The sequence below is a fragment of the Papaver somniferum genome, chromosome 10, assembly GCF_003573695.1.
Source record: "Papaver somniferum cultivar HN1 chromosome 10, ASM357369v1, whole genome shotgun sequence".
Taxonomy (NCBI): Eukaryota; Viridiplantae; Streptophyta; class Magnoliopsida; order Ranunculales; family Papaveraceae; genus Papaver; species Papaver somniferum.
In genome coordinates, this window is record NC_039367.1 from 47,944,673 (window position 1) to 47,963,689 (window position 19,017).

Genomic DNA, 19,017 nt, shown 5'->3' on the forward strand with positions numbered 1-19,017 from the left:
GAGGTAGTGAAAATTGGACCTGGGGAGCCATTTAGGAGGATTGAGAACGAAGTAGTGGAGATGCAATGAGAAATTAGGTTGACCCAGGTATCGCTAAAACCGAACGAGGATAGCGCCTTTTTTTATAAATGGCCACTCAACCCTATCAAACGCTTTAGAAAGATCTAATTTTAACGCTAAGAAACCTTTCTTTTTCTTTGATGTTTTCATCGAGTGAATTAGCTCATGAGCAATGATGATGTTGTTGGTGATTTGTCTTCCTGGTAGAAAAGCGGATTGGTTTGGGGAAATGATTTTGCTTAAAATGGGCTTTAGTCTATTTGCGAGAATTTTTGAGATAAGTTTGTAGACTGTATTACTGAGACTGATGGATCTAAAATCCCCCGGAGTTTGAGGAGTGGTGGTTTTTGGGATAAGGGTAATGAAAGAGTGATTTAAATCCTGGTCCAAAACTCCTGTTTTAAAAAACTCTTGGATCGTGTAGGTGATATCAGGCCCTAAAATTTCCCAATTTGCTTTTAAGAAACTGTAGTTTCTTGGGTTCCGGGTTTGAGTTAAATAAAATCGGTGTGTGATCTGACCCTACTCTGGATAGATGGCTTACTTTTGTATCCGGAAATAATTGAATCCACTGGAAAGATTCAAGTGCTCTGTCAATTCTCTCGCAAATGTTTGCTTTTCCACTCCTATTATTTGACCAAGTGAATGGTGCACCTTCATAACCCGCATCTTGTAAACCCATTGAGTCTATTACGTTTGTCACAAAAGCTTTACTACTCGAGCTTGTGTTGTTTCCACCTTGCTTCTCGCTCGGGTCTAGGATGATATTTAGGTCTCCAATTAAAAACCATGGATTTTTAATTCCTTTCGCTAAATCTGAAATATAAGACCACTGGGAAAGTTTTTCATCAGCTTCCACTGCGCCATATACACAAACCATTTCTATAACTGTATCTCCTATTTTTGATTCTAAATAGCAAACATTGAAATTTTCAGATAATAATTTCATTTCCAAGTTATTATCCCAAGTAATGGCCAGCCCCTTAGCTAATCCCAAAGATGGAACAAAGAACCAGTCACGAAATTTGGAATTCTTTAAGAAAAATTCCATTTTGTCTGGTTGGGTCTTTGTTTCGGAAAGAAAAATTATGTCTGGTTTATGATCCTGGCATAGCTGGTATAGATGATCCCTAGTCAAAGGAGTTCCAATTCCTTGGACATTTCATGAAAGAAGTTTCATTGTGAAAACCAGTCGAAAAAATCAGCGAAAACTGAAGAAACTATACAAGTGGATGAGTTCTAAAAACCAGACCAAACAGAAATGGATAAGAAAAAGAAAAATTTAACCCAGCAGGATAAAGCTACGGACTTATGGCTTTATTTTTGTTTGCTAGTTTAATTCTCAGAGAAGCGAATCTGTGATCTCTGTAAGTATTTTGTTTGCTAGTTTAATTCTCTTATGGCTTTATTTTTTTTCCTATTCTATTTTTGATCACGAAAAAGTTCTATCCGGGGAAATTATCAATTTAGGGATCTTACAGTATTTCTAAAGAATTTACTATTTGTTTGTGTTTTTTTTTTCTTGAGCTCAATTGAAGCTATTGAGCTGTTTGTTGTTTGAGAATTTGTCCATGGAAGTCTGTACCATGTTTGCGTAGTGATCTTAATTATAAACAAATGAGGGTTTTGAGATCTCTATTTTCATTATTTTATATAAACGAAGGGAATATCTCATCCAGAAGGATGGAGAATGAATATACACTTTTTTTCTTTTCTTTTTTTTCCCTTTTAGGTAGCTCTTTCAAGTATTTTTTTCATGATATATGTTTGTGATCATTTTGTCTTTGTTCTTGTTCTTTTGAGTTATAGATTCTAAATTCAATTTGATTTGCTTGTTTATGTGTTAGCCGTCCATTTGTTTGGCTAGAGACAGTGCTGCATATCAAAGAACTGCTGCTTTCGATGACGATGTTGTGATTGTCGCGTAAGTTGTTTTGACTATTGAGTTGCTTTGGATGGCATGTTAGTTTGGAAGTATGTTGATCTAGAGTGTGTTGGTATGAACTTTGAAAAAACACATTTGAAACATTGTTATTTTTCTGATTTGATGCAAAAGAAACATTGTTATAGTGGGGTTTAGCCACTGGTGCAAAGGTATTTGAATGAGTATTATCAAATATTTGCTATGAAGTGGTTTCAATTTTATGCGGTTCAATATGGAAAGTACACAGGAAGGAATGACATGAAATTCCCAAGAAAAGTTCCATACTAATTTTCTTAGAAACCCTATTTCAAACCCATGCTTATTTGTTTAATATTTGTCTCATGTTTTACTCTATTTATAAGTTATGTATCTAGTTTAACACTGTTTCCTTCTATGCAGTGCGTACCGAACTGCCCTTTGCAAGTCAAAACGTGGAGGTTTCAAAGATACCCTTCCAGATGACATACTTGCACCTGTTCTCAGGGTTTCTAACATACACATTATTCAGAATTCAGTCTGATATTTTATGCCGTGGTACGGGTTTATCATCCTCATATGTAGTCATTTGTGAGTCAAAATTTATGCAGGCTGTGATGGAAAATACTAATGTTAACCTGGCTGAGGTTGGAGATATTGTTGTTGGAACAGTCTTGGCACCAGGCTCCCAGAGAGCAAGTGAATGCCGTATGGCAGCGTTTTATGCTGGTTTCCCTGGTAATTATTCTCTCTCCCATTCTCACAGTTTCTCTTCGATTTTTGGCATGACTATCTACCAATTCATTTATAGTTATAGTTATCATAGTCTTTGTGTTACTTGTCTTTCGGGTGTGTTATTGCCAGACACTGTGCCCGTTAGAACCGTGAACAGACAATGCTCATCTGGTCTTCAGGCAGTTGCTGATGTAGCTGCTGCCATAAAGGCCGGATTTTATGATGTTGGTAAGAGGGATGTAATTCATTTGGAATATAACAATTATTTGAGCCATGAATCTGTTATCTTAATCTTTATATCTAAACAGGAATTGGAGCTGGCCTGGAGTCGATGACAGTAAACCCCATGGCCTGGGAAGGGTCGATTAATCCTAGAGTATATCTTCGCTCTCACTATTTCGTCTGTTCGCTTAGACAAAACTCTGACAGATAGTTTTCTAGATGTGATTTCAATTGATTGACATATGTTTACAGGCCAGCGCCATTAAACAGGCCCAAGATTGTTTACTTCCCATGGGAGTTACTTCTGAAAATGTTGCTCATCGATTTGGTGTAACAAGAACGGAGCAAGACCAGGCCGCTGTGAGTTCAAAAGATGTGCTAGTCCGGTGTTGCATTTCCAATGCCTTAATTTTGTTAACTAATATTACTGACTGGCGTATATGTTTAGGTTGAATCTCACAGACGTGCCGCTGCAGCGACTGCAGCTGGAAAATTCAAAGATGAGATAGTACCTGTGCACACGAAGGTAACCTCGTCTGTTGTTTATAGATATTCTTATTATGTTTTTTTTTTTTCTTTTTGAGGTGACATGCTCCATTGTTGTAGATCATGGACCCAAAAACTGGAGAAGAAAAAGAACGGGATGATGGTATTCGTTAAAAGAACGGGATGATGGTATTCGTCCAAGCACAACAGTGGCAGATTTGGCAAAGTTGAGGGCTGTCTTTAAAAAGAACGGGACCACCACAGCAGGTCTGAGAAAGGACATTGCTACTGTTAACTAAGATGCTGCCCTGTTACTATACACAGGTCATTTCTAATCAAAGTTTTTTGTGCATGTAGGAAACTCTAGTCAAGTGAGTGATGGCGCTGGAGCAGTTCTTCTTATGAAGAGAAGTTTAGCTATGCAGAAAGGCCTTCCAATTTTGGGCGTATTCAGGTCTGTAGATACGTATAACTTAATCGGTGCTCTTGCATAAATTGTAACTTGGTTCCAGGAATCTGTGCATTTTTCATGTTCTTTGCAATCAGCCAATCACCGTGAAATTATTGCAGCTGATTGCATCAGTTTTAAGGTTACAGATTAACGTTTTCCATGGTTGCAAGTATTTGATAATATTTCTTAATATGACCAACTCTGTTACTCTTGCAGAAGCTTTGTTGCTGTTGGAGTCGAACCTGATGTCATGGGTGTTGGTCCTGCTGTTGCGATTCCAGCTGCAGTGAAGGCTGCTGGTCTTGAACTTGATGATATTGATCTTTTTGAAATAAATGAGGTAGCGTAAATGTGCTGATTTCTTCCATAAGCGTTCCTTAAATGATGCTTTATATGCAAAGCTGTTTATAATGCTGTTGATCCTAATTAAGGTAATCTTGTGCACTTCTCTACAGGCTTTTGGATCCCAATTTGTGTACTGCCGTAACAAACTGGGTCTTGATCCAGCAAAAGTGAATGTCAATGGAGGTGCTATGGCCATTGGGCATCCTCTTGGTGCTACAGGTATTTATTTGTGCCCTGGTTAATGAAACTGAAAATCTAAATTGTGTTTATAAGTAAAATGTAGTATATAGCTTGTGATATTGAGAAGAAAACTAGATAGGTTTGGCATGTTTCTCAGTCTACATGATCTCTATCGTAGGAGCGCGTTGTGTTGCTACTCTCTTGCATGAGATGAAGCGGCGAGGCAAGGATAGCCGATTTGGAGTTGTATCCATGTGCATTGGTATGATTCATATTTGTTTCTCTTCCTCTAAATTGGTGGTACTAATTTGTGTGGGTATTCTTGGTAATAATTTGTGTGGGTGCTTGAAGATGATAACCTTTGTGTTCTTTATTGTCTACAGGCACGGGAATGGGAGCTGCAGCTGTATTCGAGAGAGGTGACTGTGTCGATGAGCTACGGAATGCACGCCAAATCCAAGCCCACAACTTCCTTTCCAAGGATGCCCGATAAAAAAATTAAAGATAATGACGTCAAGCTGATCATAGTTAGGAAATAGCAGTTGTGATGAGTATATGGTGTTTTGATTAATAAAGCAGTGGAATAAGATAGCTGTCAAAAGTTCTCAATTATCCTTATGTCAATAATGGACTCATCACAATTTAGATTTTCAATTGATGATGGGTGTTTTTCACTTGCAATGTGATGATGGGTGTTTTGATTAATAAAGCAGAGGAATAAGGTAGCTTCAAAAGTTCTCAATTATCCTTATGTCAACAATGGACTCTGTATTACACTATCCAGACGTGGTAGTCATTTGGGTAGGATCAAAAATTTGTTGGAATCTGTGTTAAAGCCATATTCCAAGTGAAAAATGTTTTAAATCTGCATTTTTATGTGCACTTGAATTCTTCTCAAAGTTTTAGGAGTTGATTGTTGTCCTACTGAAGTTTATAAGCATGTTGGATAATCTTTGTAAATTTCAGCCTGAAATACTTCCATAGTGTTTCCAATTTTCAGCTGATATGTGTGTGGTGAGCTCCACAAGCTAGTGAAAAAAAAAAAGAAGACGATAGTACAGGAAAGTAGGGTGGTGATAGATACACACTTGGATCAATCTCCCATGAGAGGATCGTCTGTTATTCCAGTAAACCTGGGATTCGTCGGATTCGTCTTTCAGCACCAACCGGGGAGACAATATTAACGAGGACTGTATTATCAAACCTGCTTATAGAGTTACTAGGTATCACCCCGGCCTACGGCCGGGGCTCAACCTCGCTAATTACTAATTTTGTTTGGTGTGCCTATTTTTTGACCCATTGTGTACGACTATCCAAGAACTTTTAAAATATCAATTTTTTCTTTTTATCTCGCAAATTCAGTCTAACGACGACAACATTATCAAGCCCTGGATTTGTAACCTTCTCAGTTGCCTATGCCATAACCCATTGGAAGTTGAACCTTATATTAATTATATGTCCCTACTTTTAACATCCTACAAATATATCCTTATATAACAATAAATATGTCCCTCCTTTTTTATAACCATATCTATTTAAAATTAGGTTACTTTAATACCTTCACCCATATAATATTTTTCTTTATTTCAAAATGGAACAAATTTCTTCATCTACCACTTCACCACCACCACTAGCACCACCAACGCCAACATTCAACTACCATTCCACCACCACCGTCAACGACCACCACCTACCAAACGCCGCCACCACTCCGTCACCACCACTAGTCCGTCGTCGTCGCCGCCACCACCATTGGTTCAGATATTTTTGTATCAACAACAGTAGTTGATCCAAATAAAAATAGAATCAACAGTAGAAGTTGATCCATTTAGGGGATCAACAACAGTAGTTGATCCAAAAAAAAAAGGATCAACAGTAGAAGTTGATCCATTTAGGGGATCCACAACAGTAGTTTATCAAAAAAAAAAGGATCAACAGTAGAAGTTGATCCAATTTAGGGATCAACAAAAATAGTTGATCCAAAAAAAAAGTATCAACAGTAGAAGTTGATCCAATATAGTGGATCAATAATGGTTGTTGATCCACTAAAATTGGATCAACAATGAAAATTGATCCATGTAAATCTCCAAAAACAATCTCAATCCCATTCCACAAAAAAAAATCATGTAAATTAAAGAACCGCCGTACACAAAACAAAAAACATCCACAACCACCACCACCGTCACCTCCACTACGACATCATTCACCACCACATCAACAATACCATTTACCAGCAACAATCTCATATTCTTTGATCTCAGAAGACCTCAATTTGCATTACTGTCATTAGCTCATCCTGCTTTCACTCCATTCCATAATCGACCCTTTAATTCATAGGAAAACCCTAAATCATCAAAACTCATTCATCCATTAGCTTCAATTACAGCAACAACTCATTAATTCGAACTCATCTCTGCTTCTTTCAAGATCTCAACCCCTAATTCTGACATACATCAGCAACAACACCTTCATCCTCTTGAATCTCCATCTCTTCTTGATTTCAATTCAATAATCAATTATTCAACAACAATAGTTAACCCTAGATTCAAACTGTAAATTTCTTCTCAATTTGATTCGTCTTCAAACATAACCAGCAGAACCCTAATCTCATATTCCTTTTCTAGAGATTGGCGGTATCATCTAATGGCAGAAGAACCAACACCCATGAATTCGATTTCACAGAATCAAAACCTAATCTCGGTTTCAATCTCGTTCTGTTACCTGAGTCAAAGTGGAGAACGAATCTATTGGTACGGCGACGAAGGAGTTGGTGGTGATGGTAGTTGCAGATGTTGAAGGGAAGAAGAGAAAGAAGAAGAAATAAAACCCGATCTAAAAGAGGAAGGGATAAATATGGAAAGGAAAAAAAAATATTAGTGGACCCCTGATGGGCTTAGGGATGAAGATGGACATATTTATTGTGCGATAAGAATATTTGTATAAACCATCAAAAATAGGGACAAAAGTTCAATTTCCACTAAACCCGATGATTATTAAAATAGTGTCCGACAACAATCTTAGTTGCATCTTTACTATATGGATACCAAATAATTTTAACTTTTTAATGTTACTTAATAGGGTGTTCTCTAATAGTGCTGATACTAATAAATTTCATTGTTCATGAATAAACTTTAATTCACTTCTACTCTTTGGACGATTCTTTCTTCCATAGCATTAAAACTGATTTGTTTGATAAATTTTAACCCCCGCCGATTTTGTTGGTATTAGTTGCAAGTAGAAAAAAATTGCAAGAAAATGCATGATTAATTTTGATAAGTACCAAAGTTTTAAGGAAATTAAGGATTAGTTTCCCATTAACAAAAGATTCATGAGTGATAAATGTACAGATTGACAGTCAATAACGGTAAACACAGAGTGTCAGTCCATGACAGGAAACACATAAAAAAGACTTTGAATACTGCAAAGCAGAGCTCTATGACGCTTCACAATGTTCATTATATGATCGTGTTGATTTAGTATGTTTAATAATGTCAGTTGTTAATAATTTTTGTACTTTTATTCTTATTTGCCTGCATATAAAACTAGATTACTGCCGTAGCAGTGAAGGCCGAGGATGAAAGGGAACTGCTTTTTAATAAAATGATACTGAAATTGATCGATTTCAATCGATCTGATGGCTATTTAAAAAAAAATTGAACTGTGAATCTGTTTGTTTAATGGTGTTTGACTGAAATCTGTAATCAATTTGATTGATGATCCCAAGTTTGAACTTAATTTCATGAAATTGTGATTTGCAAAAAGTCAATTTCAATTTCTCTGCAACAAACATTGTGACGGACAAACTCACCATTTTTTCATCACTAAGGGACTCCTCCCTTTGGTCGTCGTCCAATAAAGAATACCAATCCGGTATAAACGGAACACACTACTTACACTACTTGGAAATATAGTACTATACAGTATTCACTGCATCTCCCATCTCATCCTGACCTTTTTTCTTATGTTCGTTATCTGCTTCCTAATGGAATGTGGACATAGCGTCAAAACTTCTGTTTTTCCTTGACCTTCCCGACAAGAAAAGATTAAACCTCATGATTAAATGTATCAAATCACGACAATGCCTCTAAGAATTCCTGTCATTAAATTTTATCTTGATTCACTGAGTTAGATAGTTATTTTTTACTATGCAAATTTTAAAACATTTGCTTAACTATCGAGCAATAAAAATTTAACATAAAGGTCGTGTTTGGCCGCTTGGATATCCTTATCCTAGGATGGGTTATCTAGATAAAATGGTTATATCGTGTTCGTCTTCCCTCAATTCCCAACTTGTGATAAGAATAAGAAAACCCACCGTGATTTTCGTATGCTAAAAAGGTGTGATTAAGGTATTCTCTCAGACACCTGTTTTTCCAATTTCCTCGCCAAGGATAGAACTCCACAATCCCATTACCATTCCCACGAATCCATGATACCTGTATCACCATTACTAAACCCACGATGGGGTTTTTCATACCTGAATTTTCCAATTTCTTCCCTATATATACTGATGCAAATATTGTTTCCACATAAAATTGGCACAAGGTATTCTCTTTTCTTCTCAACTAGTTTAGTTTAACAAATTCATCCCAGTAATTTCTACGATTCAGTTTGTTACAAATCTGATTTGGTTTTTCTTACAGAGCGCTTTCATATCAAATCTGCAACAGATCATTACTACATATGTTTTCTTTTGTTTTTATCAATTGCATGTTGGTGGTATCTTCGTAATCAGATTAATGATTTAGGTTGTCTGTTGATAGTGGTTGGTATGACTTAAATTTGGGAAAGGAATTTTTTAAATTTGATTAAATTAGTAGGTAATTTTTTACATCTGATTCAATTTCTATGATTCAATTCATCCTAGTAATTTCTATGATTCAATTTCTTATCATGCAAATCTGATTTGCAAGTTGCTATAAAATCTGATTCAATTTGTTTTTTTTACAGAAGGTTTTCATATCATATCTGTTAGGAATCAATTGCAAGTTATTGGTACCATATTCATCCTCTTTCTTTTTCTTATCATCTTTGTTGATGCATGAATATTTATCCATCTTCTTATTATTGTGTATGTTGTCTTTTGTTTTTTTCAATTGCATGTTGCTGATATCATCTTCATAGATTAATGATTTGGTTTTTCTGTTGATAGTGGTTTTTCTTCTCATTACTACATATGTTTCTTTTGTTTTTATCAATTGCATGTTGCTGGTATCATCGCAATTATAATGATTTAGGTTGTTTGTTTATAGTAGGTTGGTATGACTTAAATTTGGGAAAGATTTTTTAGTAGATTTGATTGAATCAGTAGGTAATTCATTTTGTTTATGACAAGCTTTGTTTGAGTAGTTACTAGCTTCCCAAGTTCACAGGGTTAAGCTTTGTTGTGTGGCCAAGTTTCCTGAAAAGTTTGTTTAGAAATAGCTTACATTTTCAGTTGATTATAGAATATGGAGAGTGATCAATCATCCAACCCCCAAACTGGAAGGAAAACTTGGACTCCTCCCATGGATAGACTGTTCATAGGTCTAATGGAAGACCAAGTACAGAAAGGACAACTACTCGATGGTCAATTCAGCAAATATGCTTGGACACACTTTGTTGATAATTTCAAGCAGAGTTTTGGTTCTTCTTTTACCAAGGATGTGTTGAAAAATCGTATGAAAACTTTGAAGAAGAACTATGTTGCTGCGAGTACTCTTAGAGGTCAAAGTGGATTTGGATGGGATCAGTCGCGAGAAATTGTGATTGCTGATGATGCTGTATGGGATGATTATACCAAGGTTTGTAATTTATGTTATTCTTTAACAATTGAATGAATTTTGATTTTCGTTTTGTATTTAGAAAATATGCTAATAGGAAAATTTTATAATTCCACTTGCAGAAGCATCCTGATGTCAAATGCTGGAGGACAAAGACCCTTGCTCACTTTGATGAGTTAGCTATTATATTTGGAGATAATAGGGCCAATGGAAGGTATAGCCGTTGTAGGAATGACAATACTGTGCAAGATGATGATGACCATGATAATGAAAATTTAGATAACACGCAATCTCCAGATACCCCTCAAGAACAGAATGATAATGGATATAAATATAAGGATGAGGACTTGCATACATCTGACACTCAAAAAAGGGCTCGAGCTTCAACAGGTCTGAATTCACGTCCTTTTAGAAAGACCAAAAAGAGTACAGGAGAAGGAATGGTAGATGCAATTCAGGTAATGGCAGCGGATGTGAACAATGTTGCGACTAAGAAAGAAGAAAACAAAATTTCATCATCTTTAGAGGCAAGTTTAGTGTCCGCACTCGAGGATGTACCAAATTTGGATGATGATACTTTTGTGAAGGCGCTAGATTTATTGGAAGATGAAAAGAAAGCTAAGATTTTCATTGCATTGACTGGGAACAGGAAATGACAGTGGTTGTTATCGAAGCTCAATATTTCCGCATATTATCCTTCCAATTTAAGTGACTAGGTGTCTGATAGGGTGAAGTTTGGCCACATAGTATTCTCAGGGATTTCGAATTACTAGGTTATGTTTAAGTTTCTTTTCATTTAGTAGTTTGTGTCAGAGATTTAATTTGGTTAATGTTTAAGTTTAGTGTTGTTATGGTACTGTAATAGTAGTTTTCCTTTCATTTTTTATGAACTATGTTCCTGCTCTATGAATTAAATTGAAATGTTTTTATTTTTAAAGTTTCCGTGTTGATTTTTAATTTTTTGTGTGTTTTCTATTGATATAATGATTTTTAATCTTCTATATTCTTTCTGTTGGTAGGTACATATAAGATATCGTAATATGACGAGTTCTGACGATGAAGAAGATTTGGTAGTAGTTGTAATAGCAGCCAAAACAACACTAATTGCTGTTTATTACCAATATTTTTTGGAGAAAACAATATTCCATGATTCAATTCTTAGTGGTGCAGCTCATGTAGATGAAGTCTTAAATGGTCATGATGCACGATGTCAGGATAGTTTTCGTATGGAAAAACATGTTTTCTTAAGATTATGTGATATGTTGAAAGAAAAGGAGTTACTTCGTCATAGTAATGGAGTTCGTGTTGAAGAAAAAGTATCAATTTTTATGCTTGCTGTTGGACATAATGAACGTAACAGGATACTTCAAGAGCGTTTTCAGCATTCAGGTGAGACAATTAGTAGACATTTTAATGCAGTCTTGGATGCTATTGTTGCATTGGCAGATGATTTTCTTGTACCAGCAGGGCCTGATACCCCCACTGAAATCTTAGAAAACCCAATATTTTATCCATACTTCAAGGTATTGCATATCTTCAACCAAGCTTTATCACATAAACTCAATTAGTTTTTGTTGTATATATAAATATGTTTGTATCCACAGCCAACTACTTTTTACTCGTATTATTTTCATTATAGGATTGTATAGGAGCCATTGATGGAACACAAATACCAGCAATGGTTGGTCTCGACGAACAAGTCCCTTTTTGGTGCAGAAAAGGGTTCATTTCGCAAAATGTTTTAGTAGCTTGTTCCTTTGACTTACAGTTTCAGTATGTTCTAGCTGGTTGGGAAGGCTCGGATGCTAATTCACGCATACTAGATTCATCTCTAACAAGATGCGATAGATTAATTGTGCCCGAAGGTATAACGTACTATCATATATTTTTCATTCTACTTCCAAATACTATCACCAACCCATGTTTCTAGATTTGACATCTTTTTAACGGGAAGCTCAGGTAGACAACTAATTTTTAATTAGATAGATAGGCATGCTGGTCATGCTGTATTTTTCATCATTTGTTCAATTCATCATTTACTATCAAAGAAACCCTCCAGTTGAATTATGTGTTTGGAATTCCTAGAGCATGACATTTAATCTCATCTGTGAACTATTTGTCTGTTTTTTTTAATGATTATTCCTAGAGAATGATATTTAATCTCATCTGTGAGCATGACATTTTAATGATTATTGGGAACTATTTGTCTGTTTTTTTACACTTCCCATGTCTCAGTTCAGTGGTCTTCCGAGACCCACTTAATCTCATCTGTGAATCCATTTCATTGATACTCACGGGTGGCTCTCAGAAAAGAGCTAATAACTCATGGGTGGCTCTCAGTTCAGTGGTCTTCCAAATGGTAAACGAGTAAAATACGGGCAGTAACAAGGGTTTTGGTAGTTACTGTTGGTTTTAGCACTGCATTGCAATAGCTGCCATTCCTATTCCTACTGTTGCAGGGAAAATTGTACAATGTTTGTACTTCATTTTAGAATGGGGAAGAAGATCCTATATGCAGTAGAGTCTATAATCACATTTATGTTATATCCACGGAGAGCTTGATTGATAACTTAGCCTTTTTTTGTTTGTACAGGTAAATTTTATCTCACTGATGCAGGATTCGCCAATATGCCGCAGTTTACTACTCCATATCATGGTGTCCGTTATCACTTGAAGGAATTTGGTGGAAATCGTCCAAAATGTGCAAAGGAATTATTCAATCTCCGACATGCATCGTTACGGAATGCAATTGAACGTGCTATCGGTATACTTAAAAGACGCTTCACTATTTTGCAACTGCAGCCTCAATATCCATTCGAATCACAAGTGAAAATTGTACTTGCATGTTGCATCCTTCATAACCACATCCGCAGAGAGTGCATTAATGACTTGATTTTCGATGATGAGAACTTACAAAACCTACTAGAAACCGATCCAAGAATGCAACAAGACAGTGAATGCCCTACACTTGGGAGAAATAGACAACGAGAAGTAGCTTCAGAACTTCGAATTTCAATCGCAGATGCAATGTGGAATAATTATCAGCGTCGCCGCCGCGGCTAATGTTTGCATACTGTTGAGTTAGACTTCGATACTGTTATTTGCATATTGTTGTTTAAATTGGATGAGTTAGACTTGGATACTGTTATTTGCATATTGTTGTTTAAATTGGATGAGTTAGACTTGGATACTGTTATTTGCATGTTGTTGTTTAAATTCGAGAGCGAAACAAACATGATTCAAGTTATACTTATGATTTCTGTTGGGTGATTGAGATGTTAACCAAACAACTTCTATATTAATCTGGGATAAGATAAAATTTGAGACAAACATAATTCAAGTTAACCAATTCCTAGTTAGGTAACTGATATCTCTACTTAGGATATGTTGTTGGGTTTCCAAGCTGCCAAACAGACCCAAACGATTTGAAATTATATCACAGGACAGGTACATATGGCCCTCTGTGTTAAAGGATACCTTCGTGCACTCTGGTAAGATACTGACTGAGCAGTCGGCACGTGGCACATCTTGTTTTCCTGGCCTACTTTTTCCATATCTGCAATCAAGCCAGCACCTCCAACGAATGTAATATATAACTCTCTTCCCCGCTGGCTTAGCCAACTTCTTAGCAATTGCCTAAAATGCAAGAGACGTTAATTGATCAAACATCTAAAAATAGAAGGGGTTCTAAGCAAACACAGAGATCACATAATTAGTTCAATTCAGTGGTGGATTGATAAAGGGTCCCCAACCTTGAGTGTTATTACTGGAGAAGGTGGCATATAATATAGGCTAGAACATACATCTTATAATGTGCACATTTTAGCCTACTTCTATGTTACTGGTGATAGAGTGATTCAGTGATTGGACATGCACTACGAAATCCGCGTATGAACTATGGAATTAACAACTGCCACCCACTAATTCAATAACACCTACAGAAAAACAATCACATAACCCAACAACGACTTTAAGTTGTCAAAGAAAAGTATGGAGTCACACCACACGTCAGTCACTACACTACATGACCTCTTCTCTTCTATTACCCACCATTCGGTTACATATTCCTTTTGCTTATGTTGCTGCAAAAATATAGATGCGATTCCATCACATTTCATAACCAGGATGGTGGGTGGGGCGTTTCAACTGTACAGCGTGTCTTCTCTCGGTTGCCAGCACTCTGATGTTTCTTGTTCTTTTGTTTCCTTTTTGTATACACGAACATAGGGTGCGACGTAATAACCCAAATATTTGTGGTGCTGATGCCATTCCCAATACATGGGAAAACGTTCTCAGCTACACATTCTCGACGAACTATAATTTTGGGCATACCAAAATCTTCCAAGGCATACTGAATGAAGACAAAAAAGGTTGTGAAATAGCAAAATCAGATAATCCCTTAACCCAAAATTTTTTTAATGGCAAATCTGCCCTTTACGTATTAGTGTTAATAACCTTGATTAGTGATTAAATATTTTGTTTAGTGATTAAAATAATTTTCAGAATTATAAGAGTTGTTTAGATGAAAAATTTGAGGATGAGTTGTTTACACAAACTCAAGATGATGATTTTTATGAACCAAATCTTGATGATGAAGACATTGATGAGGAACCCAATGCTTCTAATACACAGGTACACTTATATCCTATACTTAATCTCACTTCTATAGCTCTCAATTATCAAAAGTTAGGTTTTTTGAATCATGGTTCGGCGAAACAGGTTGAGGTTCGGCTCACATCTATGAGCCGAATCTACCAATTGATGAACGGTTCAGCTTACTGAATCTGTTTACTGCATGTGCCGAACTATTTGCTAGACACTAGTTCGTGCTTCGCCCCGATATTTTTTGCAGGACGGTGGATACACAGGAAAGCCCAAAGTTTCGTGCAGCCAACCCAACCACAATGTACCCACGAAAAAAAATCAAGAAATAGGTGATACAATTTGCTGACATATACTTTAACCGTTTAGGAAATCAAGGTAACTAATTGGCATAGTGAATTGAGGTTTAGCGCTCAGGCAAGGTTTAACGTGAAACACGGTTTAGTGATCAAGCAAGGGTTACTTTTGACCTGGGCCGCGGCATAATCCTCACCGTCCAATATAATAACGTTCTCGGCTACACATTCTCGGAACGGGCAATCGAGGTTTACTTCTCAGGGATGGTTAGCGACTTAGTGGTCAGGTATAACCGGTCAGGCAAGGTGTGACATCAGGCAAGGTTAGCTTTGGCGCGGGCCACGTTTAATCCCTACTGTCGGATGCGTAAAATCAAGGGTCACATTTGACTCAAAGTCAAACCACCAATAATCAATCGAGATCGTAGGATGACCGGAATCTATGGCCTTAAGTGACCTATAGACAGACAACTTTCTTCCTTACAATATAGATGACTCGTGAAGATACGGTTTTAATAGTCCTGCTTATAGAGTTATGACTCGTGAGGAGACGGTATTAAAAAAAAAACAACAATTTTTGAAATGTATGAGTAAACAATGCTGTTATATCAGTTATTGTTGATATATGTAACAAAACTGTTAATGTATGTAAATTGGCCTATAAATACAACACTACATTTTATGTCCGTGCTACGCACCGGACGGACCCGAAAACTATCCATTATCATTTTTTCTTTTAATCATGTTTTTTGTTTGGTTTGATGTGGCTTCGTGCATTTTTGATTTGATGTCGCGGGGCTTTCCCCGTCTCATCGTGGTGTATTTTTTATTTGGTACGGCTCGGCTTTGCTTCGTCCCATCCCATTACAGACTTAGGATTTTTGATTTGGTGTAGCTCGTGCTTCGCCCCGATGCTTAGGAATGCAATAACTTTCTTAGTTGTGGGGAAAAGAGGAACCCAATGGACATATTTAACATCCCATGAACTGGCAACATCCCATAACAGTTACCTTCTAGGAACAAAACTGGCGACATCCTGTAACAGTTATCTTCTTGGAACAAAACTGGCATATAACCATCTTTTTATGTTAACCATATTTTTGATTTGGTGAGGCGGGGCAGTTCCGTCGTGATGCATTAAATTTTTTTTTTCTTTTTTTTTTAACAAAATTGGCATTGTAATGAATTTTTGATTTAGTGTGGCTTGGCTATGGCTCACTGAAAGAAAAATGTTAGCCTTAAAATGATGCTAACACATAGCAAAAGTACAATCACCATTACAACTTGAATAATAATATTATCAAGATAAATATCCTTAAAATAATTTCGTATTATGTTTGAGTATCATTGATTCATTGTCATCAGGTGCAAAAACTTGCTTTTCGTTGGCCAGTCCTGTCTAGGCTATTAAACGCTACCATGGTAACATCGGAGACCCTTCAACTTTCCCATTGCAACTGCACGAAATAATTCGGTCAGACACATACATTGCATAAATAACTGAAAGGTAATGCAATCCTTACTTATATAGAACCTGGTGCCGTGCACTTTGTTCGATGCGCTTTGAAGCCTATGAAGTTGAACTTGCATTCTGGAAATCCAGCTTTACTTTAGTAAATTTGTTAAGCCAAGAATTTACGGTAATCCCTGAAGCACCCGACACCAGTATGGGAGAACTCCTAGAGTGAAATAAAAAGAATTGTAGATGGCACTTTGGCGACAACTGTTATGCCTTAGTTTAAAGTCTCCCCACACATAGTAGCAAATATATAGCTCAAGACTCCCAAAAGTCTGGACCTGAAATGTAATTGTTGAAAACTAGTTAAATTGTTGAGAGGGAATCCAATGAGCGTAACCTGTGAATGCAAAAATTTAAAATCTATAAAACAATCTCAGCTATCGGTTTAGTCTACATTTTTCCCCTTATTCCAGCTGGTGTACACCTATAGAACTACTACTAAAACATCGAAAAGAATTGTACATGTTTAGAGAATATACCTTAGATGACAGAGAGAAATGTTTGTATGATAGGTGCAAACATCAAACAGACCCGTGTTTGTCGAAGAGCCACTTTGGCCTGCACTATTCCCTAATATTTTATTTGTAGGGTTGAGACCAAACATTACCAAAAGCAAAAGAAGAATAAAACGACACAGATACAGGGCATATAGCATATAGGTACCTTGGGTTACTACCATCAAGAAAAACGTAATCTCTTCTTCTTTTTTATCATGATATAGATACAAACATTCAATTGAGACAAATGAAAACCTATAAAGGAGAACAGGGTATAGTGCATCTTTGCCGGTGTATTTCCTAGGCATTATTAGAGAGACAAATATGGGAGTAAGATCGCATTTTCGTACAATAGATTAGCCACCATGTAGGGAGCACAAAGATTTATCCTACTCAGGAAAAGAAGAAATGAGAGCATAATACACTCTTATACTTTTAGAAATATGCAATTAATGTATCCCTAAATTTGTGTACAAATATCATTGTGGAATGAACCTAATAGTTCATGGTAACTCTCATGTTTTTCGCAGGATTAGGTCCAATTCAGAAGAAACAAACACACACCTCTTTACGGGACCCTAGCAAATGGTTGATTCATTGTCCACAGTAGCTATCCACAACTAATGTAGTCTTTCCACTTGAATCTCTGCCACACAGAAAAACAGCAATCACAATATGTCATACCACTGGAGTTAAATTTTGTTGATACCACCATAGGATCATGAGTAGCTTACACACAGGGTCAGATGAAAAACAAAGTTGTTCAAGTCCCCACAAACCACATTGGTGGAGTTTTCCTTAATGTGTTAAATGTGAGTAGATAAAGTCACAGTAAAACAAAGAACCCATCAAATAGCAAAGAGATAACAGCTAAGAAGACCATCAGAATGTATTTGTGTGTTATATGCGCTCAACACCCACTGTCATAACCAACAAATCACTTGGTAATAAGGAATGGGAAAGGAAAATGTGAATATTGACTATTATATCGCACTGAAGGAACATAATATATTGATTCAAATTCTGAAATGACTGGACAAATTATAGAAACTACAGCTCATACCTGTACAACATGGGGAGCTAGGCTATAGAATGAATTTTCAAAAGCCATCTGTACTGCGGAGAATAAATAAAGACAGGTGATCGTATGAGCATTCATCAATGGGAACTGTAAGTAATTCAAAGGCCTGTTTAAAAGGGAAATCAACCCTAAAAAATGGTGAGTAGCTTACACACAGTCCACCAGCTAGCAGAGCAAAAAAATCCAGTATGAGTTTCAAATTTGACAATGGAAAGAAAAAATCTCAAAATAGATAAGATTAACCACGAAATCAGCTTTTAATTAACTCAAAATACATAACCGACGAAACATATCGGTACGGTTACCGATTGAACAGATTATTTTATTGGTAACAGACAATAAAATCTCAAACCCTAACATACCTGTCTCAAATTCCTTTGCAACAACTCTATATTCAACTTGAGGAAATAAACGATAATAAAAAAGAAGAAATACCATATCTCAGCGCCATCACCAGTCAATCGATTTGAATCTTGCTACTTAGCCATGGTCATCACCGAAAATGGTTCACAAAAAATACCCTAAAGTTTCAAATAAGTATTTCGGTTCGTGGTGTTGAAGATGGAAACATAAAAGGAGGAGTTGAAAGTCGGGAACGGAGAAGAAAACTTAAGAGCTAGTAGAACAGATCCAGTTAACTTAGTATTAGCTAATATCAGAAACGGATGTATTGTATACCTAACGAACGTGAGTAACGTCAAGTTAAATATTCGGTGTAAACCAAGTGTAAGTAATAAGTTAGCTGTAAATATTCACATAAGTGTTATATACCCACGTTTTCACTAACGGTGTTACAAACGGCCAGTTAAATACAGGGTGTAAACAGAGTGTAATTTATGTGTTAATGTCTCGACCAATAAAATCTTGCCAAGTGTCTTTTC

General features: G+C 36.4%; 1 protein-coding gene, 1 long non-coding RNA gene and 1 pseudogene across 12 annotated transcripts; 2 read left to right on the forward strand and 1 right to left on the reverse strand.

Moving 5' to 3' along the window:
* Window positions 1-882: 882 nt before the first annotated feature.
* LOC113318716 lies at window positions 883-5,121 on the forward strand (annotated as a pseudogene).
* Window positions 5,122-9,829: 4,708 nt separating this feature from the next.
* LOC113315601 (L10-interacting MYB domain-containing protein-like) lies at window positions 9,830-10,797 on the forward strand. The gene is made up of 2 exons (XM_026563863.1): window positions 9,830-10,162; window positions 10,264-10,797. The coding sequence occupies exons 1-2, from the start codon at window positions 9,830-9,832 to the stop codon at window positions 10,795-10,797; spliced, it is 867 nt and encodes a 288-aa protein (XP_026419648.1).
* Window positions 10,798-16,258: 5,461 nt separating this feature from the next.
* LOC113317145 lies at window positions 16,259-18,723 on the reverse strand. 11 transcript variants are annotated; one of them, XR_003343289.1, is made up of 5 exons: window positions 18,119-18,723; window positions 17,620-17,701; window positions 17,038-17,128; window positions 16,563-16,836; window positions 16,259-16,496 (listed from the first exon to the last, which is right to left on the reverse strand). It is a non-coding gene; the product is annotated as an uncharacterized LOC113317145 (long non-coding RNA). The 11 variants fall into 11 exon arrangements; XR_003343288.1 differs by having other exon boundaries at window positions 17,038-17,116; window positions 17,790-18,723; XR_003343286.1 differs by having other exon boundaries at window positions 17,790-18,723.
* Window positions 18,724-19,017: the final 294 nt, after the last annotated feature.

Excerpts from the sequence above, each read along its gene's own strand:
- LOC113315601 (XM_026563863.1), top strand. The coding sequence starts at position 9,830 with ATGGAGAGTGATCAATCATCCAACCCCCAAACTGGAAGGAAAACTTGG. Across the intron at positions 10,163-10,263 it reads TATGGGATGATTATACCAAG|AAGCATCCTGATGTCAAATG; the intron begins GTTTGTAATTTA and ends TTCCACTTGCAG.